Source organism: Phyllostomus hastatus, unplaced genomic scaffold (assembly GCF_019186645.2).
Source record: "Phyllostomus hastatus isolate PE091 unplaced genomic scaffold, TTU_PhHast_1.1 phas_contig_1, whole genome shotgun sequence".
In the NCBI taxonomy this organism is placed as follows: Eukaryota; Metazoa; Chordata; class Mammalia; order Chiroptera; family Phyllostomidae; genus Phyllostomus; species Phyllostomus hastatus.
Window position 1 is genome coordinate 44315946 of NW_025333498.1, and position 26543 is coordinate 44342488.

At 34.4% G+C, this 26543-nt stretch overlaps 1 protein-coding gene across 1 annotated transcript in view; it reads right to left on the reverse strand.

The window, feature by feature from the left end:
* KYNU (kynureninase) overlaps nucleotides 1-26543 on the reverse strand; it is a 93105-nt gene that overhangs the window by 5288 nt on the left and 61274 nt on the right. The window contains exons 11-12 of the mRNA XM_045831535.1: nucleotides 9591-9643; nucleotides 7607-7692 (exon numbers count right to left, since the gene is read on the reverse strand). Of these exons, the coding sequence (XP_045687491.1) occupies nucleotides 7607-7692; nucleotides 9591-9643 (139 nt within the window). The remainder of the gene's footprint in view (nucleotides 1-7606; nucleotides 7693-9590; nucleotides 9644-26543) is intronic.

Below are 26543 nucleotides of genomic sequence, written 5' to 3' on the forward strand. Positions count from 1 at the left end.
ATCCCACTGTTGCTTGACATTCTAGTTGGATACATATATAAAAGGCATTTCAATATAAACATATTCAAAACTGGATTCCTGATATTCATCCCGAAGTCACTTACTCCCTCACCACCTCGGATTTTGACAATTCCCTCCCCACCAGTTGCTTAGGTCCATCACTTGGGTGTCGTCCTTGACTCCTTTTTTTTCCAAACACTTCACACAAGTTCATCTGCAAAACCTGGTAGCTCTATCTTTAAAATATATCTAAAATAAGACCACTTCTAACTACCTGCTTTACCATGACTCTGGCCTGAACCACTCATCTCCCAAAGAGGATACAATGGCTTCTGTCTCTCCTGCCAACCAGACCTCACAGATGATGTCTGCAGCCAGGAGAAATGTCAGCTACAAATAAAGCTGGTCTCTGTTTCAGCAGGCATCTGAGATCCCAATGAGAAGGACACACTAATACCCCCATATTTATGGTGTTTTTCTTGCCATCAAAGGTCCAACCATATTACATAAAACTCCAGAAATAGACAATTCATGAGCTTTAAATTGTGCACCATTCTAAGCAGCATAATGAAAACCTGCTGCACTTCTCCTCTGGCCCAGAATGTGAGCATCTCTTTGCTCAGTGTTTCTATGCTGTGCGTCTTGTTCTTTAGCCACCATCTTGTATATCAGACTGACGGTCATGGTATCGTGGTGCCTTGAGTCAGGAAGTCTTTGCTTTACTTATTAATGTCCCCAAAGTGAAGGAGTAATGATTCTGGCAATTAGAAATGCCAAAGAGTTGTAAAGTTTGTCTTTTAAGTGAAAAGGTAAAGGTTTCTCTTCTTAACAATGAAAGAAAAAAATGGTATGTTGAAGTGCCTAAGATCTATGGTAAAAATTAGTTTATGAAAATGTAAAAAGGAAAGAAACTATAAAGAAGGGTAAGCACATATATTTTGAGATCATGTTTGCATAACTTTTATCACAGTATATGAGGGGGACCCCCAAAATGGAATTTATTTACTAAAAATGGTATATTTATCCTTCCATGCTTAAATTTGTCACATTCAAAGTACTCTCGATGTGATGCAATATTCCTACCAAGGCATTTTTTCCACTGTTCACAATTTGTGTACTCATCGATTTTGATGCCTTTTATTGCTTCTGCCATTTTTTGTTTCACCTCTTTCATGTGGGCAAAACGATCCCCTCTGAGGACTTCTTTTCATCCAGAGAAACAAACAAAAACAAGTCGCTCAGGGTGCGATTAGGTGAATAGGGAGGGTGGGGCATGGGAGTCAGGCTGTTTTTGGTCAAAAACTACCGAAAACTCAGATCAGTGTGGGCTGGTGCGCTCATAAATCACCCATCATGAAATAGACAAATGCATTGAAAGAGTCCTCAGAAAAAGTCACTGAAGCCCAATGCAGCCTCTCACAAGCCAGCTGGTACACTGATACAGATGAGTTCCTGGAACACTCACCTAGTGGAGGCAGCCTGTACTGCAAGGGACTTACCCACAAGAAGATACTTCTGCCTTTTTGTGGGGAGGGGGTGCACACTTCTACTTCATTTTTAATGATTTTTTAAAGTATGTTTTATTGATTACACTCTTACAGTTGTCCCATTTTTTTCTCATCTTTATTTACCTCCACCCAGCACTCTTCCACCCTCTAGCACCCTTCTCCCCACTTTGTTCATGTCCATGCCATGCATGTAAGTTCTTTGGCTTCTTCATTTCCTATATTATTCTTACCCTCCCCCTGTCTATTTTGTACTACCATCTATGTTTCTATTTTCTGTACCTTTTCACCCACTTCCTCCCTTCCACTCCCTGCTGATGATCCTCCATGTTATCTCCATTTCTATGATTCTGTTCCTATTCTAGATGTTTGCTTATTTGTTTTTGTTTTTTAGGGTTAGTTGTTGATAGTTGTGAGTTTGTTCTCATTTTACTGTTCAGATTTTTTATTATTTTCTTTTTCTTAAGTAAGTCCCTTTAACATTTCATAAAACAAGAGCTTGGTCATGATGAACTCCTTTAATTTGACCTTATCTGGAAAGCACTTTATCTGTCCTTCCATTCTAAATGATAGCTTTGCTGGATAGAGTAATCTTGGATGGAGGTCCTTCCCTTTCATGACTTCAAATACTTTCCTGCCACTCTCTTTCTTGCCTGCAAGGTTTCTTTTGAGAAATTGGCTGATAGTCTTATGGGAACTCCTTTGTAGGTAACTGTCTCCTTTTCTCTTGCTGCTTTTAAGATTCTCTCTTTATTTTTATTATTTTTAATCTTGGGTAACTTAATTATGATGTGGTTGGTGTGTTTGTTCTTGGATCCAAAATCTTAGAGAATCTCTGAGCTTCCTGGACTTCTTGGAAGTCTATTTCCTTCACAAGATTAGAGAAGTTTTCCTTCATTATTTGTTCAAATAAGTTTTCAATTCCTTGCTATTCTTCTCTTCTTTCCCTCACACCCCTATGATTAGGATGTTGTAGTGCTTAAAGTTGTCCCAGGGGCTCCTAAGCCTCCCTTCATTTTTTTGAATTCTTGTCTCTTGATTCTGTTCTGGTCAAATGTTTATTTCTTCCTTTTGTTCCAAATCATTGATTTGGGTACCAGTTTCTTTCCCTTCACTGTTGGTTCCCTGTATATTTTCCTTTATTTCACTTTGTGTAGCTTTCATTTCTTCCTTCATTTTGTGACCAAGCTCAACCATTTCTGTGAGCATCTTGATTACCAGTGTTTTGAACTCTTCATTAGACAGATTTTCTATATCCTCATCTCTTAGTTCTTTATCTGGAATTTTGATCTTTTCTTTCATTTGGACCATATTTCTTTGTCTTGTAGCTGTGACATTGTAAGGGGCAGAGCCTTAGTTATTTGCCAGGGTAGGGCAATCCTCTTTACTGTTGTGGTGCTCCCTGTAGGGGAGGGGTCAGAGAGGGAACAATGCCACTTGCTCGGCTCTCACCCACTTTCCATCACTTCCCTCACTTCCCACAAGTGGACTGTGCCCTTTCAAGTGCTGATTCTTAGGTGGGTGGGCTTGTGTACATTCTAGGACCCTGTGGGCCTCTCCAGCATACTCTCCTGTGAGACTGGAGTCTCTTCTGCAGCTGCACCCCCCACAGATTTTTACAGCCAGAGGTTTTTGAGTCTTTAGTGTCCTCCACTGAAACCCTAGGTTTCATCATCTGTCTTATTCCCCAGTGTTCCTCTTAGCTTATCTATGTGTGAATGTGGGAGCACCCAATCCACCAGCCCCTGCCTCGCCTATGTAGACCGCTACCTTGCCAGGTGTCCTCTCTACCTGTCTTCCCATCTCCGCCCCTCCAACCAGTCTGGATGAATGTTTATCTCCTTGGTTGTTGGAGTTCCAGGCAGTTTGATTTGGGGGAAGTTCTGCTTGTTTTTTTGCTTTTAAATTGGATATTATCCTTCTTTGGTTGTGTGAGGAAATGAAGCATTATTACCTAGGCCTCCATCTTGGCCAGAACTCCCCCTTATACTTCTTTATGATTCAGGTAACCCCGGTTACATGGAGTTTGGTAGGAGGCATCTCTTTATTTCCTTGTTTAAGACAAAATGTAACACATCTGGCACAGTGAGGACTCAAGGAAATCCTCCAAGTTTTAGAACAAGTGAGCCTGGTTTAAGAAACAGCATTCTCATGGAGTATAGGGGCATCATCAGTATAGTGGCCCACCAGTGTTTTGACTAACAGGTTGGGAATTCAAAAACTTAGAGGATACTTTTGAAGCTTCACTTGGGAGATTAATAATGATTTGAAGAAATTTTAATAAATAATTCTGGAAATTTTTTTGGTTCTGATGTAGGCCACAGAAGATGCAGACAGGGGCAATGTGTGAAGTAGTACTTTTAATATTTCATTTGTGTTCATAGGTTAGCAAGACTTTGGGAAATATTATTTAAATTCATACTTTTTTTACAAGAAGTTTTCTTCTTGAAAATTTATCTTGATAACTAGAATCCATTTTTATAACAAATATCTCAGTTTTAATATGCTGCTATTCTTCATTAACAATAAAATAACTTAAATCTAAAACTATTTTCCCCTTTACAACTACAAGGGTAGCTGCATTCCTAAGCACTCTAAAAGTCTTCTTACGGAGTATAAATGTCTCTTCTGAAACCTCACGTAAAACTATCAAGATGGGCTAATAGGAGGAGTTAACAGATAATAAAAGAGGAAACAAAGATAATCTTTTGTTCTTTGCTTCTTGTTATTTCCATGCTTTCAGTACTGAAAAAATAATTAAAAAATAAAAAGTAGCTTGAAAATACTTAGTTTATAATGAAATTCTGGGCAGAGTTTACCTGTTTTTTTTTTCTCTCTTTTTCTTTTTTTTCTTGAGTAAAATGCATGCAAAGCTAGAAAAGTTAGATAAACTTAAATAGAAAAAATAAGCATAGCATGATGATTTCAATTGTCATATTTTTCTCTCAAATTCTTAAAAATGGCTCCCTAATAACTTTCTGTGGCAATGCATAGTAAATTTGTTCTGACTTCCCATGTATTTTATTTGAATAGTCTAATTTTTATTTTGAAGTTATTTATTTCATTTTAAATTTATGTTCTGGAAGGATCTAAAAGTTGTTTATACAAGCATATTTGAAAGATCAAGTATGATCTTTCAAACTACAATATAGATATTTAATTTCAAGTTGGTAATTGGAAGATTGAGGAGACCTCTGAGTACTATGGTCTAAACATCTTCACTTTAAAATCTGAGGCAAAACAATGAACAAGTAGTTGTCATTTTTGTAAGCCACACTTAGTGTCCCTGTGAGGGGTGAATATTTGCCAACTGGCTCTCACGCTCTTTTCCTTGACCTACAATACTTTTAAAGGTACTTCATAAATGATTTAGAGGCAACCATATGAAGAAAAAGACAGTTTGATACAGATTTTAAAGCCCTATTTTAAAAGTATGAATCAAATGTATGTAATTATAAACAAAGTCATTTTAATCTTTGTTTAAAAATTATACTGTAAATCTGAGATCATGGTCATGCACACTGATTCTTATGCATAGAATCTCTCCTGCAGTTGACATTTGGCAGTGTACAATATATTTTGAAAGAGAAGTAGGGACAACAAAGAAAGGTAGTTTTATTCACATATTTATTTCTTCCATTTATTCAAGCTTCAATTATATATGTTTTACATGCAATAACTTTTAAACAAAGTATCAGTGCAAGTAATTTACTCATGTTTTACTCACATGGCAAACTCAAAATCATCTAGCAAGCAGAATAGTTTAACACTAGGAAGACAATGGGAAGCAATGAAATGTATGAGTTTGTAACTTCAGAATTTTGCAATTTATGATGTGGAGGAAAAATTTTTTAAGAAACCTTTCTTTAACATAAGGTTTGATTACTTAAATATAATTTTGGTTAGACCATAGCCTCAACAGTGAAGGATTCCAGTTAGGTATTTCTATGAGGCTTCAAAGAAATACTTAGGTGAGCCCTAGCTGGTGTGACTAAGTGGATTGAGTGTCAGTCTAAGAACTAAAGGGTCACTGATTTGCTTCCCAGTCAGGGCACATGCCAGGGTTGCAGACCAGGTCCCCAGTAGGGAACATGTGAGAGGCACTGACACATTGATGTTTCTCTCCCTGTCTTTCTCCTTCCCTTCCCCTCTCTCTAAAAATAAATAAATAAAATCTTTAAAAAAGAGAGATACTTAGGTGATAATAAGCTCCAGGGAAGTGCACATCCCTCTTCTGGTGGCTCTTAGGTTGTTTTGCTAGGGTTAAGTTAAAATTAAAGGCAAAGAGAAATCAGTCTTCCCATTTCAGCTGATAATATAAACCTTGTCTAGGTGACTATAACTCACTCTGGTAGGAAACTAGTGGTAGGGGAAATGAGAATCTGACTCTTCCCATTGCAGAAGGGCTGAATCCTTCCTGAAAGAGCCTGCCCACCGCAGAGGAAATACCCAACTGGAATGTTTAAAAGAAAATGTCTTGAGATGGATGAGTACTTACAAAGATAAGAAAAATAAGAGGAAAAAATAAGAGGAAATTTACTTTAAGTACTAGGTTTTTTCCTAAGTATGCCTTTGTGTCTGTTTCAAATAATGTAACTCCTTCTCCCTGATATAAACTGGAAAAGTAAGCAAAACTTTATTTTGTTTTAAAATGATTAACATATTTTTCTAAATGTATATTATAAAAACAATTCAAATATCATTATCTAATTTGCTAAGCATCTTCTCCCCCAAAATATATCACTGGAAAAAAATTTTATTCCTGATTCTATTTTAACTTAAAAAAAAATGCTAAAAAGTTTGAACAGCACAAGTTCCATCTAGTGGTCAAACTGAGTACCTGTTCTTTTTAAATTGGGATAGAATGAAACAAGTGGATTATCAAAAATCTAGTGGTAGTTGTTTAGAAACAGAGGAACGTGGCACTGCCGCCCAGTGGGCAAAATGAGAAACTACTATAAATGTTGATGAATTCCTAGAATTTTAGGTTTAGAAGAAATTTTGAAAGTCTTTATCCGGTCGCTCCACAAAGGTTTCCTAAAATATCATAAACTACACTATTTTAGGAGGTTCTTCATTTTTTTAAAATAAAAATTCTATTTGAATAGCTATATATTTGAAATCTCTATTAGAAATATATATGCACACTTATACTTTACTTAAATATGTGTATGGAATATATATTTTCTTAATGTAACTATTAATATTAGTATGATATATAATTATTAAAATACATTTACTTAAATAAATTTAGCCTTACTCTAAAATCAATTAATATCCAAAAATTAGCTGGAATATATAAAGATACATATGAACATCTAGATATATAGAAATAAGCAGATATTTATGCATATCTATGAAAACAAATTAATTCCTTGGATATAATTATTTAGAGTAAGAGTAACTTTATTTAAGTAAATAAATATGAATGAATTTAAAGAAAAATATTCAGCCGGTAACAGTAGAGATTATATACAGATATAATGGCACTGAAGCCCTAATTAAAAAAAAAAATACTGGAGTTCATGAAACAATCTTACACAATCTTGGTTTTATTCTCACTTTTTATACGTATTTTCTTATTTCCCCTCCTTAAAGCTGGTCCTCCTATAGCTTTGTCACATGGGGCTTTGTCAGTTCATTGATTCACAGAACTAGAAGAAGCAGACTCCCCAGTAATCACAGCATTGTCTGGCACATAGTAATTCCTTAATGAATAAATATTGAATGATGGGATTAATTGAGAATTAACTATTGAATGTTTATTTTGTATATAGAGAGACCAATAGAAGATTAAATAGCTCATTCAAGTTCACACAAATTCTAAGTGGAACTAAAAATATGTCTCCCCTGGTTTGTTCTATTTAACATTTAAGTGCCCAGCATTCTGTTAGGGACTGGATATCTACATGAAAGGTAACAATTCACATACAGTCACTGTCCTAAAGGAAGAAACCACCCTTAGCACAGTGTTTGTGTACAGCGTTTGTGCACAGTGAACACTTATAATCTTGCTGATTATCAGCAAAAGTACTACAACATGCCCCAATCAGGTAACAAAAAGGTAGAGATGTGGGAAGATCGAAGTGAAGATCACTTACCTCTAAACTAGCCTGTAAGGGACAGACCAGGAATATGGGAGGATTTGAAATTCTAAATCCATGGGCCCCAGGGATTAACTGCAGCTCTGAAAAATTAATATTGTCATTTTCATAGAATACATCTTTAAAAATGTTCATTATTTGATTTTCTTCAATAACAGTAAATTAGTAGAGAGAGAATATATAAGATTAAAATGTTTTTATCCCTAAGACTTCTGTGATGTTTAAGAGAAAATCCATAGACCTAAAAATTGGCACATTTCCCCATTCACCTGCAATGATTGTCTTCCCTGCTTTCACCTTTTTGGCAACCTGTCAAAAGCTAGAGACCTTAGACATAAGATAAAAATGGCCTCTTTTAGAAGTTTCTCTGGACCCTGACCTCTGCTATTCCCAAACCCATATTTCTTGTCCTATTCCACGCCTTGCTATTCTGTCTGAAACCATGTCAATGAGAGAAAAACATCAGGATTTAAATGGCTTGTAATTGTAATGTTGCCCAAAGGCAGGCATATGAATGAAATGACCTATGAAGGTGACTTTCAGCTGTAAGTCAAATGGTTTCTCTTAGGGGGGAAAATTAAAAGAGGTTTTAAAAAAACAATCTGCCTAAGTGCGATATAGTAAAAAGGTAAATATAAGATAGTATGCTAATTAGAATGAATTAGATTGAATAGTAGAAAGTTAAATCCAATAGAGTTAAGATTGCTGACTAGAATCCCAATTAAAACTAAAACTGCCTGAAAGAAATTTAGAATATTCTGTATCTTTAGAGATTCATCTAATCCAAATTAGGCAAACAATGTCCTGTGGGCCAAATGTGGCCCACCACTTGTTTCTATAAATAAAGCTTTATTGGAATAGAGCCACACTCATTCATTTATGTATGTCTATGATGACTTTAGCACTACAAAGGCAGAGATGAGTATTTGCCACAGTGACAGTTTGGCCCCCAAAGCTTAAAATATCTCCTATCCAGCCCTTCATAGAAAAACTTTGTCCCCTGATCTAATCCAGCTCCCTCATTTACAGACAAGAAATCCAGCACAAAGAATTTAAGTAACTAGAATAGCAACATAGCTAATTATTTCAGCAGCCAACATAAAAAAAAGACATTTTCTGATCTGACTAGAAGAGCCCATCTTCATCCTTTGCATCTTGATTTCTGCAAATGTGAATTGGGTTAAAATACTATCTCAGGGTTGAGAGCAATTTGAACAATCAAGTTTGTTTATATTGAACTCTCACAACATTTGTGAAGCTTTTTGTATCCCATGTGATTGAAAACAGTTACTGAGGAAAAGAAGCAGGGCAGTTTGGGAGCCCGCTGTGCCTGGTGTACTTTCATTTCTACCTACTGAAGTTTAACTGCTACTGTTTAGTAAGTGGCAGAAGTTACAAAAGGAGGAAAAATTGGGAGAAGAGGAGATAAAAATGAACATTTCTTCAATAACACTGCTGTTTGCTGTTTTTAATTGTCCTTACCCCCCAAACAAATCCTGAAAGAGATGTTATTCATGTGAAATATGTAAGACAAAGAAGAAGAAGAAGAAGAAGAACAACAACAACAACAACAACAACAACAAAAAACAGGATGATGTAACTTGTGTAGCATCACAGAAGTATTAAGCAGCAAAGTGGGATTGACACCCAAGTCTCTCTGGGTCTGACTTCAAGCCAAAAATTCCTTCTTGCCCTCACTGCCTCATGCTTTGGATACTCCATATTAATGAGATCTGAGCCCTTTATGTTAGATTTTATTTCCTCTGATCTCCCTACAAAGGGATAGACTCAAAATCATGTTAAAAGCTACAAACACTTAGTCTTACACTGGAAATGTCATTTTTTATTTTAAAAATTCTCAGTGGCATTTTCAAAGTGCCCTCTCCATGTGGCATATATATTACATATTGTACAAAGACAGATGAAAATTAAGATAAAGTTAAAATAAAATTACTTACAAAGTAAAATGGAGTATACTTACTGTTATCCATTTTAAATCTAGTGCTGAGTTCATGACCAAACCATCCCACTAACCTAAAATATAAGTAACATCATTAGATATTTTGGTCTACAAAAATAAGCACAGTTAACACAGTAATCCAGGGCCTGCATATTGAAACCACTTGTGAAATGAGTCATCAAATATTTAAGTATATAAATTCTATATGATATCCTAAAACAAGGAATGCTTATAACTTTATCAAGAATAAGGATAAAATCAATTTATTCCTATTGATAGTTACATTGTTTTTTGCAAAGAACTATTATATAGTGACCTTTTTTTGTTTAAAATAAAATGAAAAACAAAAATGGTAAGTTTTTTCTATTTTAAAACATAGCTAAAGCTCAAAAAGGAAAAGCAATTAAAACAATATTTTTTTTACAATAAAGATCCTAAAGGGAAATGGTATAAAACAACTTATATAATAGTTGAAAAATTTTGAATAATTTTCCAAAGAAATCAAGTGCCTTTATATTTTAATAAAAGCGTTAATTGGCTAGACATAAAATATAAGATATATAGGAAAAATCATATACATGTATGCTTATGTATGCATATTAGATGAAAAATTATAAAATAGATTAAAAACACAAAATTGAGACTTCTGGCCAAGATGGAGGTGTAGGTAGACACACTGTGCTTCCCTGCACAACCAAAATAAGGTCAGCAACAGGTTAGAAACAAGGTAACAACCAGATCTGACAGAAAATTGAACTGTATGGAAGTTGCATAACCAAGGAGTTAAAATATAAACATTCATCTGGACTGGTAAGAAAGGCAGAGTCAGGCAACCAGGCAGAGAGGGATCACAGCACAAAAAGTGGTGGTACGGGGCTCTTGAGGCATCCCGGGCGCAAGACCACAGCAAGCGGCCCCTGGACACACAGGTGGCTGGCAGACCCAGTGAGGCAGCGATTGTGAAGTAAAGCACTGTGTGCAAGGCAGCTGGCTGTTGGAACAGTCGCACATTCGCATACAGATAAGCCAGATGAAACTGGGCAGTAGGACAGACCTCACAACCCAGGGTCCCAGCCTCAGGAAATAGAGCCTTGGGACACTGACTGAAAACACCTGTGGGGGTTGAGGTGCAGGGAGAGACTCCTAGCCTCATAGGAGAGTGTATTGTATTGGAGAGACCTATGGAGTCCTAGAATGTGCACAAGCCCACCAACACAGGAATTAGCACCAGGAAGGCCCAGTTAGCTTGAGGGAAGTGTCAGAAAAGACACTCTTCAACAGAGAGCAGAGTAAGTGCCATTGTTCCCTCTTGGACCCTGCCCCCACATACAACATCATAACCCAGCAACTGGGTTGCCCCGCCCTGGTGAACACCTAGGGCTCTGCCCCTTATACGTAACAGGCATGACAAGACAAAAACAAAAAAATGGCCCAAAGGGAAGAATAGATCAAAGCTCCAGTGCAAATACAACTAAGCAATGAAGACATAGATAACCTATCAGATGCACAGTTCAAAAGCACTGGTGGTCAGGATGCTCACAGAATTGGTTGAATTTGGTCACAAATTAAATGAAAAAATGAAGGCTATGCTAATTGAAATGAAGGAAAATGCACAGGGAGCCAATAGTGATGAGAAAAAAACTGGGACTCAAATCAATGGAGTGGACCACAAGGAAAAAAGCAACAATCAAACAGAAAGGAATGGAGAAATAAGAATTCAAAAAATGAGGAGAGGCTTAGGAAACTCCAGGATATCTTTCCACTTGTTCCAACATCTGAATTATAGGGGAACCAGAAGGGGAAGGGGAAGAGCAACAAGTGGAAAAGTTATTTGAACAAATAATAAAGGGGAACTTCCCCAATCTGGCAAAGGAAATAGACTTCCAGGACGTCCAGGAAGCTCAGAGAGTCCCAAATAAGTTGGATCCAAGGAGAAACACACCAAGGCACATCATAATTACATTAGCCAAAGTGAAAAATGAAGGAGAGAATCCTAGAAGCAGCAAGAGATAAGGGGACAGTAACCTACAAAGGAGTTCCCATCAAATTATCAGCTAATTTCTCAAAAGAGACCTTGCAGGCAAGAAGGGGCTGGAAAGAAGTATTCCAAGTCATGAAAGGCAAGGACCTACATCCAAGATTGCTTTATCCAGCAAAGCTTTCATTTAGAATAGAAGGGCAGATAAAGTGCCACCAGATAAGGTCAAGTTAAAGGAGGTCATCATCACCAAGCCCTTATTTTATGAAATGTTAAAGGGATTTATCTAAGAAAAAGAAGATAAAAAACATTTATAGTAAAATGACAGCAAACTCACAATTCTTAACAACTACACCTAAAACAAAAACAAACTAATTGGTCAACTAGAACAGGAACAGAACCACAGAAATGGAGATCACATGGAGGGTTAGCAACAGGGGAGTGGGAGGAGGAGAGAGAGGGAAAAGGTACAGAGAATAAGTTGCATAGATGGTAGGTAGAAAATAGACAGAAGAGGGCAAGAATAGTATGGCAAATGTAGAAGCTAAAGAACTTATGACACATGGACATGACTAAAGCAGGGGAATGTGGGTGGGAGAGGGTGTGCAGGGTGGAGGGGAGTAAAGGGGGTGAAATAAGACAACTGTAATAGCATAATCAATAAAATATATTTAAAAACACAAAATTGAAGAAAGAGTAATATAGTATTTCTGATAGCCAAGTCCACCTAAATAAATTTTTACTTTTAAAAGACTATGAAGCAAGTGAATAAATAAACAAAACAATAGAAACTTAATAAAATAATACTCTATAAGACAGAAAATTACTAAGTAGAATTGCAAGAATAAGACTGATATAGCTTGACAATAGGAGAATTAAAAATGAGTTCACAAGAATCAAAAAAGGATTAGAAAATAAAAGTAAAACACACAAAAAAGAGAAGAATTTGGAAAGGATGCAAAGAAGGCAGGAAACTACCTGGAAGACATGAAAGAGGATAGCTGTAAGGGGGAAAAAATAAACAAAAAGGAAAAGAAAAGGGAAAGGTTCAAAATAGTTTAGGGAGAAAATTACAAACATAATTATCAGACAAAAAAGTTCTACAACAAGTGAGCTCTCAAAGAAGAAAAGCAAAAGAAAAACTTTTTAAAAAGTTGTAATTCAGGACAATTTCGATTAAATAAAAAGTGACTTGAATCAACATATTGAAAAAAATGCAACGTTGTCTCTGAAAGATTTGGGAGAATTAACCCAGCGTCATTAATTGCATTTATAGCTTATTAGTGTTATTGGATTTTACAGATGAAGAAAAAAAATTTGGTTCCAAGCAAAAAAAAAGTGAAAACAGAACCAAGGAAAAAATATCAGCTTGGCTTCAAATTTATCTAATACAACCGTAATGACAGAGAATACTCTAGAAACACCTATAGTTCTCAAAGAAAGAGAAGGAAAACATAATTATAAGTATTATGTTTGGATAAGCCAAACTGTATAAAGGTTACTGGTGTTGACCAAACAGAAGTTCAGCTAATATTTTTCCCATGACCTCTTCTTGAAAATCTGCCTGAGGGGAAACTTAAGTCAGCAAGAGAAAACTGGGAAATCATGACGAAAAGATATGTGGTGACTAATGAATACATTTAATTATTAAACTAAGATTAAACAAATATGAGCACAAAACATAAAAAGGAAATGTTATATGACAATGTAAAACTAGGCAATTAGTAGAGGGAAGTGAACAATTTCACTGGTAATCTATAATTTACTGGTAAAGGAATAGAAATATACTCAGATCAAGAAATACAAAGTAAACTCTAAGAAAGTAAAGATGGATGAAATACAGATTAATGAGAGAATAGGTAGGAGAAAGAGAAAACTTGCTAAATCTATTGTTGTTTATGGAATGGAACTAATAGAAAAAACAAAAAAATTAAATTAAAAAGGACATATTTCACAAACATAGAAAAAATATTTCAAAAATTTATATAGTACCATAAATGAGCCCAAATAGTCTCAGCAATTCTGAGAAAGAAGAACAAAGAGGAGGGATTATAATACCTGATATCAAATAGTATTACAAGACCACTGTAATCAAAACAGCCTGGTACTGGCATAAGAACAGACACATAGACCTATGGAACAGAATAGAGCCCAGAAAGAGACCCATCTTTCTATGGTCAATTATTATTTGACAAAGGGGGCAGGAGCATAAAATGAAGCAAAATAGTATCTTCAATACATGATATTGGGACATCTGGACAGTTACATGCAAAAAAAATAATAAATAAAACTGGACCACCGATTTACATCATGCACAAAAATAAACTTGAGATGAATAAAAGACTTAAATATAAGTTGTGGTAACTTAAAAATCCTAGAGGAGAACATAGGCAGGACAATTTCAGATATTCCATACAGCAATATTTTTACCAATATGTCCCCTAGAGCAAAGGATATAAAGGAAAGAATAAACTAATGGGACTACATCAAATTAAAAACCTAAACAACAACAACAACAACAAAAAAAACCCTTCTGCAATGCCAAGGAAAACATCAGCAAAAGGAAAAGGCAACCAATCATATGGGAAAATATATTAGCCAATGATACCTCAGACAAGGGTTTGATCTCCAAAATTATAAAGAACTCACATGACTCCACTCCAGGAAGACAAACAAACCTTTTAAAAAATGGGCAAAGGACCTGAACACACACTTTTCCAAGGAGGACATACAAAGGGCCAAGAGACATATGAAAGGATAGTATGCTGTGTCAGCGTCAGTAATCATCAGAGAGATGCAAATTAAAATCACAGTAAGATATCACTTCACAGCGGTCAGAATGGCCAACATAAAGAAATCAACAAACTGTAACAAGTACTGGTGAGGTTGTGCAGAAAAGGGAACCCTACTATGTGGTTGGTGGGAATGAAGACAGGTGCAGCCACTGTGGAAAACAGTGTGGAATTTCCTCAAAAAACTACAAATAAATCTGCCTTTTGATCTAGTAATTCCATTGCTAGGAGTATGTATACCCTAAGAATCCTGAAACACTAATTCAAAAGAACCTATGCACACCAATGTTCATAGCAGCATTATTTACAATAGCCAAGTGCTGGAAACAGCCTAAGTGCCCATCAGTAAACGAGTGGTCAAAAAACTATGGTACATTTACACAATGGAATACTACTCAGCAGAAAAAAAGAAGTAACTCCTACCCTTTACAACAGCAGGAATGGAACTGGAGAGCATTATGCTAAGGGAAATCAGCCAGGCGGTGAAAGACAAATACCATATGATCTCACCTATAAGTGGATCCTACTCAACAAAACAAACGAGGGAACAAAATAGAACCAGAGACATGGAAATAAAGAACTGACAGTGACCAGACGAGACAGTGGGGAACAGGGGATTGAAGGGGAGGGATTATGTCAAAGAACATGTATGTATAAAGGAGCCAGGGACAAAGATAACCGAGGGTGGGGGATTGAATGTGGCAGGTGAGGAGTGGGTAGGGCAGAGGAGAGTAATAGAGGAAAAATTAGGGCAACTGTAGCTGAACAAAAATAAATGACTTTTTAATAAATTGTTTTTTAAAAATAAAATAAAATCTTGAGTAACCAGAGAATCTAATAGAAAAATAATAAATAAAAATAGCAAAATAAGTCTCATGGCTTGTAATATGAACTCATATTAGACTTGAGTTCATACCACATTTTGATCCTGGTCATGGGCTAAACTAAGAGAAAATAAAAAACTTATGGCATATTTTTATATGAGATACTGAAATTGATCATAATGTATATCTACTTTGAAAAACATTAAGAATAAATTTAAAAGATAGTTATAACAAAATACCTAAAATTTTCTGGTAGTAATTTATAACAGCCACATACACTAAAAAAATTCTGAACTTATACTGTATAGAAAAAAAGAACTTAATTACTTTATTAAAAATAGCCAATTTTTTTCTAAAATACATGTTTTCACATTTAAGGGTATATCTATTAAAAACAATTTGAATTATGGTTATATACATTCCAGTCAAAACAATCATTAACCATGAGGTTTACTTAATAGTAATTGACTTAATACTTTACCTATAAAAATGTCCACTTTTGATTTTCAAAACCTCAGGGCAAGCTTTATTCAAAAGTTAACTTGCCAAAATTTTAACAGAGTAAACTCTGAGTGTAAAGTATATTCTAGAAGTGTTTGATGTTTGAACTAAGACCTAAATGATGGAATTTGAATTGTCTGCAGTAAAAAGTAGTGGAGACAGGATATATTTCAAAATGGAGAAAATAGAAAAGGCATTTCCTCAGTTCAGGCAAAAACATTTATCTGGAATTATTTGAAATTCCACGCAGGCCACTGGGTTTATTTCAAAGACCTCAGCAGTGAATTTCATATTGTTTGAGGTTGACATTCTACCTAAACTATACTATTTGTTACTAGGTAAAATGTAAATTGCCAATTCTATATGATTTATTCCTGTTCATCCCAAAAGTCTTGATTTAAAGAGAAATGTTTTGGGTGGTTTTATTTATATGCTCAAAAACCAATGATTATATTTCAGTAATCCTGCATATCACTAACCTTCTAGCTCATCAACAAGTAAAAAAAAAAAAATAACAAAGCAGAAAGAGAAAAAATCTACCTAGGAAATAAGAAGGGATATCATTCACATAGGTAAACAAACAAATATCTCAGCTTTCTTTTAACATACATGTTTGTGTCTCCAGGAGAGGCGGTTACCATTTGTTCTTTATCCAGTCACTAGCATTTGAACACTGATCCGATTTTCAGTTGTATACATGGACACTGTGAATGACCACCAAATGCCAAGTCATTGTTTGGCTCACTGAGCATTTTGTGTGATGTGCCTCCCTGACCTGTGTTATACTTCCAGCACATATAGACTATAGGGCTAATCCCCCCTCACCTCCCTTTCCCACTCTTATTTTTCTTTTTGTGTATATTGTTTTATCCTAAATGGGTTCTGCTAATTTTTAGAGTTAAGTTTACTAAATTTCTAGATGTATGCTTAATATTCAACTTCAGAATTATTGTTAAATAATTTTCCAGAATAAAGTATTAAATCTGATTAGAAAATGAATGGTCTAGTTTAGGTTCTCTTCCTGTTACTATGCCCTTTTGGTCACACATTAATTCCCAGTTTCCCCTCACCTGAAAAATGTATGGATTTAGGGACAACTATTAATATGGTACTGTTTGGGGAAAATATTTGGGATAGTAAATTCTCTAAAGATACTAATTAAGATTTTTTTTCATAATTTACAACTGGTTTCCTACCACTCCTTCTCCAGAGTGAACCAATAAATTTCATTGCTTCAGGATCATTTGTTAAGTAGAGAGCACTATAGATAGTACCAAAACACTTTATAGCTTTGAGTTCTAAATTGAGCTTTTGAAATTTAGAGCAGAGACAGTTATCTTTAAAAGTCAAGGCTTCTGGTTTGCAATAGACAGATATTTTGGAATTCTAATTGTCTCATGTCTCATATGGCTGAGCATAGATTTTATGCTGTAAACAGCAAAAAAAAAAGAAGAAAAGAAAAGAGAATAGAAGAAACAATGAACGTAACCCATGAATAAACTCAAGTTTTCTCATGCTAAGGAAAGAGAAGCTTTAAAGTTGGAAGATAAAGATTGGATTCACCTTATTACTACTGAGCCCAGCTGCACACTTTCCCCCAGGTAAGTTCTCAGGAATGGGAGGTGAGAGTTTGAGGGGTTAGTAGGAACTTCAGATATGTTTAGGAGGACCTAATGATAAAAATCGCCTGGGCCATGTTCCCTCACCTTCTGAGGCATTCCAAAGGGCTTGTATATACTCTCTCCATGCTAGTTTGGTCCCATAGTCTTCATGTAAAATGCTAGGAAAATGGACCTGAGATAGTACCTCCATTTACAACCTAGACTCAAAGAGACCTGAGAGAGTATCTGAGATTTCTGTGACCTCAGAGAAGGGAGCAGAAGTGACTGAAAAACTCATCATTTTCATTGGAGCTGGAGGGTTGGCATAAAGGGCAAGGGGTCATGGTAATTCCACAAATGTCTTGGAACATGCAGCAGTAGAGAGAAGATGATCACAGAGGTACCAGGTACATTGTAATAGGTTCCAGGAGTGGCTATGAGCCAGATGCCTCTCCCTTACCTATGTCTGTGTGCTCTATGCATCATCCATACCTGCCACCTTAGATGTCTTCCTAAGGGCAAAGGACAGAAAGCAAGTTCTCTACTGACAGAGCTTAAACTATGAATTCACTGAGAAAAATCAGAAACATTACTAAGTTTACCTAGAAGTTACAAGATGGTATTCCCTGTATCTAATAAGTTGATAGATAAATATGAAGAAAATAAAGTATTTGCCCATCTAAGTTTATGATCTGATGACATATACATACATAGATCTTAAAAATTATCAAATTCTGATAAAAAGGCAACATTTTTTCATTTCTTTTTAATGGGATCACTATAATAATTGAGGGACTACTTCAATGCTTTTTTTATTTAGCAACTTTCTTTTTCATTTTTGTATATTTACTAATGCACTGGAATCAATAATAAAATTAAAAGTATATTTATCAAAGTTCTGAAATGAAATGTTTTTGTATTACATATCAGAATCTGGCTTACTTAATTTGAACAGGTAGTTGAGCCACTTCAATGAGTTAAATTGAATGGGAAATGCAAACCACCATACCAAATATTAGTTTATTTGGGGTGTTTATGTTTATTATGATATGTATTTATTCAAAGCCCCTTTTTTCAGAAGGCAGGGAACTGTGCTGGGTACTAAGGAAAACTCAGTCTCACCCTTTCTATTGAGGCTAAGACTGTTTGCATGAAAAGGAGAAAGTAAGAAAGGGGTTCCACCCTGAATGAACGTGACCCATTTACCATCATTTGGAACAGAGAAATTGACTATTATCTCATTTTAAGTCTTTTGAAAGAGAAGGAAAAAAACCTACAGTTTGTGAAAGAGAATTCTTTATTTTTTTATTTGCATGTAATAAAGAGTCCCTGCCCACAAGGTGTGGCTGAGGGTAAGAATTAATTAAACAAATATTAACTCAACAAAAGGGTGGGCAGGTAGGTACCCCTCTCAATCCCTACTTCCTAGTATTCATGCCTTTGAGTGACCCTTTTCCTCTTAATTATAGGGGACCTATGACTCTTCAACAAGAAGCAAGGATTCAGGGGACATAGAGAAATGGAAAGAATTGAGAGGGAAAATGGACTCAGACCTGTATGTTCAACGTTAAGCAGAGCTGAGGAAGACAGAGTTGCTGACAAATCCTGTTAGGAGTGATACATTGAATGGATTTAAACCCTGAAAGAAATGAAACCAAAGACTCAGGAAGATAAGTGTCAGTTTCATCAACATGAATATTGAATTTATTCAAAGAAGGAAACTAGAGTAAGAGAAACAGAAGAAAATAACAGATTTTATAGACATGTTTTATATCATAATTCCCTAACAACTAGTAGTAAATGGGGTCAAATTACTCCAGAGCAGGAATAATATAATTTCCTATTTAACATACCACAGAAGTCTCATATCTAAATGTGACAGTGATGTCTACTGATCAAAACAATTACTTGAAGAAAATATTCATCAACATAACTAAACAAATGATAAATACAAACTCTCTTATAGTTTTCTGCCAAGAAGACATTTAAAAAATGGGGAAATATATTCCATCTCATGTGTACTTCACAGTCAGTACTGGTTAATTATTTCAGACTGTCACTGATTTTTTGTATGATGCTTTTTTCCCTTTGCATCTGTATTCTGATATTAAGTATTAATAATTACCATGTTCTTTTAATCATTGGTACTATCAGTCTTCAATCTAAATGAAATTCTAAATGTCATTTCTTCTGGATATAATTGCATCTTTTCAAAATAAATTGTTCTATACTTTGACTTGATAAAAAAATTTAATCATTTAATTAGGCATTATAACAAATGAATGACATTTTTATCTTATTAAAGTTTATTTTTATCTATAATCCCCTATGAAGTAAAAATATTCTTTAGATCACTTCTTTAATATCTGACATTTTTCAGGTTGCTTGAATATTTTCATGAAAAACAATATCAATTATATATTTTAAATATAAGAGCCCATCATAATATAACTCTTTGCATAACTAGATTAAAATTTTGGAGAACATTGTTCATTTAAATAAAGTAAGAATATAAAAAAATCTATTTACTAAAAGAACATGTTAGATAATTCTTTTTGCCATATTGTCTTCCAAATGATGGAAAGTAAATGTGAGCCCAGGTAATCTGGCTCCTCCATTAGCAAAAATCTTGTGAAAATGGTCAAATAAGTTTAACTTAGGGAAATGTACATTTTTTTCTCATTAGGTTCTTATAGTTGTTTCAATAATTCTGAGAGCAACAAAAACAAATGTTAATTGAGTTTTGTTATAAGTCAGACACTGTTCTAAGCAATCACTTAATCTTCAAATACTCCTATAAAGTAGATACTATTATTACCCTCATTATATAGATATGGAAATTGAGGTTTCAAGATGCTTGACAAATAGCTTAAGATAACACAATTATTAGCAGATGAAGCCCAAATGTAGAATGCTGAAGTATATTCATAATCAAAGGAAAAATCACCTATGGTAGAATATTTAAAAACAAATCTGAAATTCTATACAGCAATATTCTCCAATTACTTAAACGCTGCACTTAGGCTTCTGAGCTGGCAGAATGCCAACCTAGATGACAGCCATATGCTTTACATATACAATGCTTTTTTTTTTCACCTTAACAGATGTTCTTTTGACTTTCTCTGTTCTCTTATAATTTCTATAGTAAGTTTCTCTTCTTCAAAATGCACTGAACTAGGCATCTAATTTAGGGAGCTTAGGTAAGCATATCACTCATATTTATTTATACCCTAAGGTCTTTACAGATGGATAGAGAGCTGTTTAAAGTCAAACAAAGAAATGATTATTTCAGAAATTATTCATTCAAACTCAAAATACATCACAAAGAACCTAGGGAAAAGTTAAGTTTATTTTAAGATTTCTACCGCTTGGAACACAGGACAGGTAAAATCAAAATACAATAGAAATATAGTCTAAATGAAATCTTGGCATGAATCCTAAGAAACAAATATTCTAAAGTTAATAAAGTAAAATTAAAAACCATTAAATTAGTTTATAAGTAGCTATTATCACAAGCTCATGAATCATTCCTACAAACTGAATATGAACAATAACAATTAAGATGCAATCTCATAGTACATAAACTAGAAATTTGAATCCTTTGCCATCAAAAATTAAAAATCAGGCAGGGAGTTGGATTACTTAGAATGAAAATATTAACATAATTTGGAGAAAAGATATTGGAAGAAATTCAATAAATAATAAAAAAGGAAAGATTTTAATATGCTTAGTGTTCTTTGAACATTATACATTTCCTAAAAGAAATTTCAAATAAATATTATCCAATGGAAAGCATCACTTATTATAATAGCATCTTGAGGCATGATATTCAGATTCAGTAAGAGAAAACCACCAGGGACCCACCAAATGTGATTTTGCAAGCCAAGAATTATGAAATGAATTATCCAAACTCTCCTCAATCTCTTTAATAAGCCTTTAGTGGCAGCATCTTCAGTATAAATCCCTAAATATTTCATGCACTGAATTAATTTAACTTATTCTGCAAACCCCTTATCTCTTCTCACTCTGTACTTCACCAAAACTAAACAAAATAACTTAACCCAGTTCTCTTAGCCTGTGTTAAATATGCAGTTAATCACTGGAGCAAAATCCAACAAATGAAAAAATGAAATCACAATTTTTTTTCTAAGAAGCTACAATTGCATTAAAGGCTGCTTTTATAATGTCTCTTAATTTAACAATTTATCATTTAACATTTAATAACTTAAGTCTATGCTTAGAGATGTGAACCTGACTGAGATGAAGTTTCTTTTTCCTCTTCTCTTTCCTCTTGTTCATCCCTTTCACTTCTCCTCCCTTCCCCTCTCTCTCTCTTTCTCTCTTTCTTTCTCTGAAGGTCATAACTTACACTAAATACAATTTAGTTTTACTGTGCTCAGGGTTTCAAAAAGTGTGTTCAATCAGACAAACTGTTATAACATTGCAAAAACATGGGATGTTTGGGATATGACATATTTTATTCATAAGCAAAATCTGTAATAGCGACTGCGGTAAGTTTGAATCTGTCATCATCTTCCATCCCAATGTCCCCTAGAACCTAACCTCAAGTAAAAATGTATTACTTAAAACCTTCTTCAAATATTCACATTTCATAAAATCAAAAGTAACACAAAGGTTGTTTTATTCAGAAACTACTGAGACATTTATTCATTCACATAGCTTTTATATATTCTTAATTTTCATAAGAAAACTTTTACTGCTAAATACTAAGAATCACATATAAATAACTTTCTCACACCTGAGAAAAGGGAAAAGATGAGCAAGTTACAGTAAAGTTTGTTACAAATTTGTTTGTGCTCACTGTGCTTTATTGCATCCACCTTTCAAACAAAGGGGAAGGGAAAGAAGGCCACCAAAGCCATTGAATAGTCAATGACACACAGGTTTAGATCAAGTTGGTTTTAGATTCTGAACTATTCCTACTAGTGATGTCCCTTATTCTGGTGCTTCATTTTCATCATTTGAGAATCAGAGAGTTTAAAATCTGGAAGAAAAGTTTAGAGATCACTCAGACCTAACCATTTATTTTTTCCTATGAGCATACTAAGACCTGGTGAGGTGAAGAGACCTATATTCGTAATCTTGTTCCACAGGAACAGTCAATGATTCATCTTTATCTTTAAAATAAAAATTGAAATCCTTACTTGAAATGCAAAGACTTCAATGCCCCGGCCCCAGACATGGATGCATGTAAAACCACTCTTCCTGGAATGCCCCATCACTACCTATCCTCCCTCAGTCTGACTAAGAGTCAGGAGGACTTCTCCAGTCAACTCAAATGTTACTTCTTCATAAATTTCTTTAACCTCTCTGTCTTTTTCACTCTTTATACTGAATAGTAAGTTCTAGGACATAGGGTTTCATTTATGCCTGTGTCCCCAATGCTTTGCATACTGCTTAGCTTAGAGTAGATACTCAAGACATATTTTTAAGTTAATAAATAAAATAACTGTATGACATTTGATTAATGATTCAGCATCTTTTCTCCAAAACATCAAATTAATATTTGATTCTCATTTCATTCTTACCCACCTATCCTCACATTTCTCTCTGTGCTCTCAATTTCCTCAGAACCCTGTCCTGCTTTCTTCCTCTCATTTGCATTGCCATATTTTAGTTAATGAGCAGCTCACTTCTGTATGATTGCAAACATCTCTTAACTGGCATTCATGTTTATATTCTCATTTAGAGTGCTACAACTAACCCTTTAGAACAGATCCAAAATCCTACAAACTCTCATCACCTCTCTGCTACTCCCCTGCCTTGAGTTGTGGTCACTTCTTGCCTTTTTCCCATAATCGTCCCACAGCAGGTCTTCCAAAGCCCAACTTCATCTTCATACACACTATTCCCAACAATGCCACCAAAAGGTTCATTTTAAAAGCTCCTATGTCATGTCACTTTTATGGCAAAATGGGCAATGTGTGCCCGGTCTCTATATTGCTTTGTAAGAGCCCACATTTCTGGAGCCCTTTCTTTCTCTACTAATCCCCAGCTTGCTCAATCTATTTCAGCCATGGAGACCTTCTCCATGCTCCTGAAACATTCAAGACATGCTCCTGCCCTTGGACCTTTTGATAAAATATTCCCTCTTGCCTGGAGCACTCTTCCAAAATAACTGATTGGTTATCTACTTCTTCATCCTTTTCCAGCAGTTATTTATATAAATATGAATTGTTTTGATTACATATTCAATTACATCTTCAAATCTTAATCAATTAGAGGCATCTTCAAATATATCCAATGAGCTAACAGTATGGTAAGCATAGTTATTTTAAAAATACTTTCTGATATCATGAGTTTTGGTTAATGAAAATTGTTTCCTGAAGTTCCAGAGTAATGTGTTGTCCATATAAGAGCTAAGTCATTTTTGTATGAAAGCTTTATTAACAAATAAAGCCTATGAAAATTTCCTGCATATACTTTCTTAAAATATATTATATTTTTGAAATATTGGTTTATAATACTTTGAGGCAATGCTGATGTTAAAAGCACACAGAGAGAATGTCTGAATTTAGAACTTTAGAAAAAACTATTTGCCATATTGATTAAATTTTTATAAAATATTTTTAAGTTTCTGCAGCTAGTTTTCATGAATATATTTGGTCTTTGTAGAAGCATATGGAAATGCATATTTAATTTGGCAGTATTTTGCAAGTCATACCCCTTCAGAATAACTTGTAAAGTAGAAATGCTTTCATGTGCTAGAAAATGGTTTATCTATTACGCTAAGAGTAAAGAAAGAGCTATATATTCAACAAAAAAATTAAAAATATTTTCTTAGGCATTGTGGGTAATGGAAGTAAAGATTAAAGTGACTATGTCCCTGTACTTAAGGATTTCTTTGACAAGCTTTACTTTTTTTGTCTTAAAGGTTAAATGACCTCATATACCTTCAGAGATACTAGATTGCAATATTAGAAGAGAAAATAAATTTTGAGGTTTCAAAAGAAGAGAGGTGTAGGTTATGTGTCAGAATTCCATAGATAGCTCTCCTTCAATCAATTTGTCTTCCTTTGTAATCCTTCCAGTAAGAATCTGGGCGCTAGGAGTTAGGACAGGCATAACCTACTCCTGCAGCATGGCTTTGGAACTAAATAAGAGCATGAGGCAAAATCAACTCTACCTCTATAGTTCTAAAGTATTGTGTAGAATGGGGATAAAGAACAATTTTTTGATAAAAGGCAAAATGTTAAATGTTAAGCCAATAGCTCAGATTCCATAAACATTTTAGTGAAGAGTATGAAAAGGAAAAGATTACTTGGCATATACTTTTAAGAAATGTCATTTAAGTAAGTCTTTTTTAAATTTATGAAATAATCAAGTGAAGTCTCTCTCATAGACAACTATTTCAGCTTTCAGAGTAATAGAGTGAATTTATTCATTTAATTAACATTGCATTCCAATTTGTAAAGGATTTGTACCTATAAGTCCCCCACCGGCTGCTCAAGATTTTCTGAAGCAGCAGAAAATCTTTCTGAGTTAAAGTCATCTGTCCCTCTGCTGTTCCTATGGCAATGTCCGAGAATTTATCTCTCGCTGACTAAGAAGTTGCCTTGTGGCATATTTCTAACTTTGTGTTACCTGTTATTCAAACCATTTATTTGACTATTGAAACTGTATTTCTCTAAATGGAATGTAAGATTTTAAAAATCAGAGGCATATCCTATATTTATTTTCATTTATGAAAGTTTCTTATACAAAAATATTTGTTGGTTATATTTTTTATGTGTCCTTAATTCACTCAGGTCATTCTCATTACATGATAAAGCAGTGAGCATGTTAGAAAGGACACTTTTATTGGAATAAGTTAAACTGGAAGTTTCTTGAGATTAGAAGGTTATGTGGATATATTAGAAGTCCTCATTATTTGATTACAAATAAAATATTTTAAAAATCTATTTAAAATAAATTTTATACCAGTAACCAAACTTTTACAGTAATTGATGGTGAAAAAATAAAATATTTGATTGATATGCTCTGGAAAAAGAGTTTAACATTATATAAAAATTTAAACTTAAAATTTTATGATATAATGATTAAAATTATAATATTATGATTATAAAAATGAACAAATACTAAATCCAGTTTGATTTTTTTCATGTATTTTGGCAAATACATGATAGCAAAATATAATCTTTTTCATTTTACATTTAACATTTTCAGCATGACAATAAAGATGATCATATCTTCAAAAATTTTTAAAGCATTTATCTTTTCCTTTTAATCATTGATGTTCAAGTCATTTGTTTTTGAAGTACTGTGTCAAAATTCCTCTACTTCATCTGTTAATGGTTCTAACTCTGGTAGATTCTCATTGTTCATGATTTTGTGATTCAGTAGTTCGTTAATGTCGATTGCATCATGAATTCCTGAATCTCTTGATATATTTTACTTTACAATACATTTCATTGTGTTTTCACTGTGTTTTCTGATATTTATAACACCTATAATCAGCAAGAGGCCAATAGATATAGATGCTAATACTAACTGGGAAAAGGTGCAAATAAATGCTAATTTTGTACATGGGTAGTTCATAGTGAATATTTCCTATCAGCCTTTGCTTTCCTCTATTATCATGTATTTTCAGGGACTGAAGAAATGCTTTGATAATCAGGAACTCTTATAATTTCCAATCAGATAAAAATAAGGGCTAAAAAGTAAGTAAATGGTGTAGGTAGAGGTGGAAATTGGTGTCCTCCACAAATGTTTGTTGTTGAAATCATGATTGTAGAAAAGATACTCCTGGACAAGAGGACCAAGGGTTGAGGCACTGAGAGATTCTTCTAGAATATAGAGGAATAATCACATACTTTGGAACAGGAGTAAGAGAACGTGGTACACTGGAAGCTTAGAGCTGTAGTAGGTAACGTTAATGACAGAGGAGATGGTCAAGTATATCTGATATGGCTGAGAGGTCAAGAATTCATGGCTGAGAAGTCATTCATGTTAATACTAAACAAATAACTTCAGTAATAAGCTAAATAGCTAGAACAGATTTCCTGGGAAGTCTAGGTCATATTTCAACTAGAGATTCTGTGCAAACTCACTTCAGAATCTCCTGATATTGGCCTATTCAATATCAGGAAAGAATCTGGAGTCTTGTGAATTCACACACCTTGCTACTGCTGCTTATACTTCTGTGTTCTTTCAGTCCTTGGACAAGAGGACCTTATTCAGGTACTAGGCAAGGATGTAATGTTTAGTAAGCCAGAAAGGATTACAGAGATACCAAACATAGTTTAAATTACAGATAA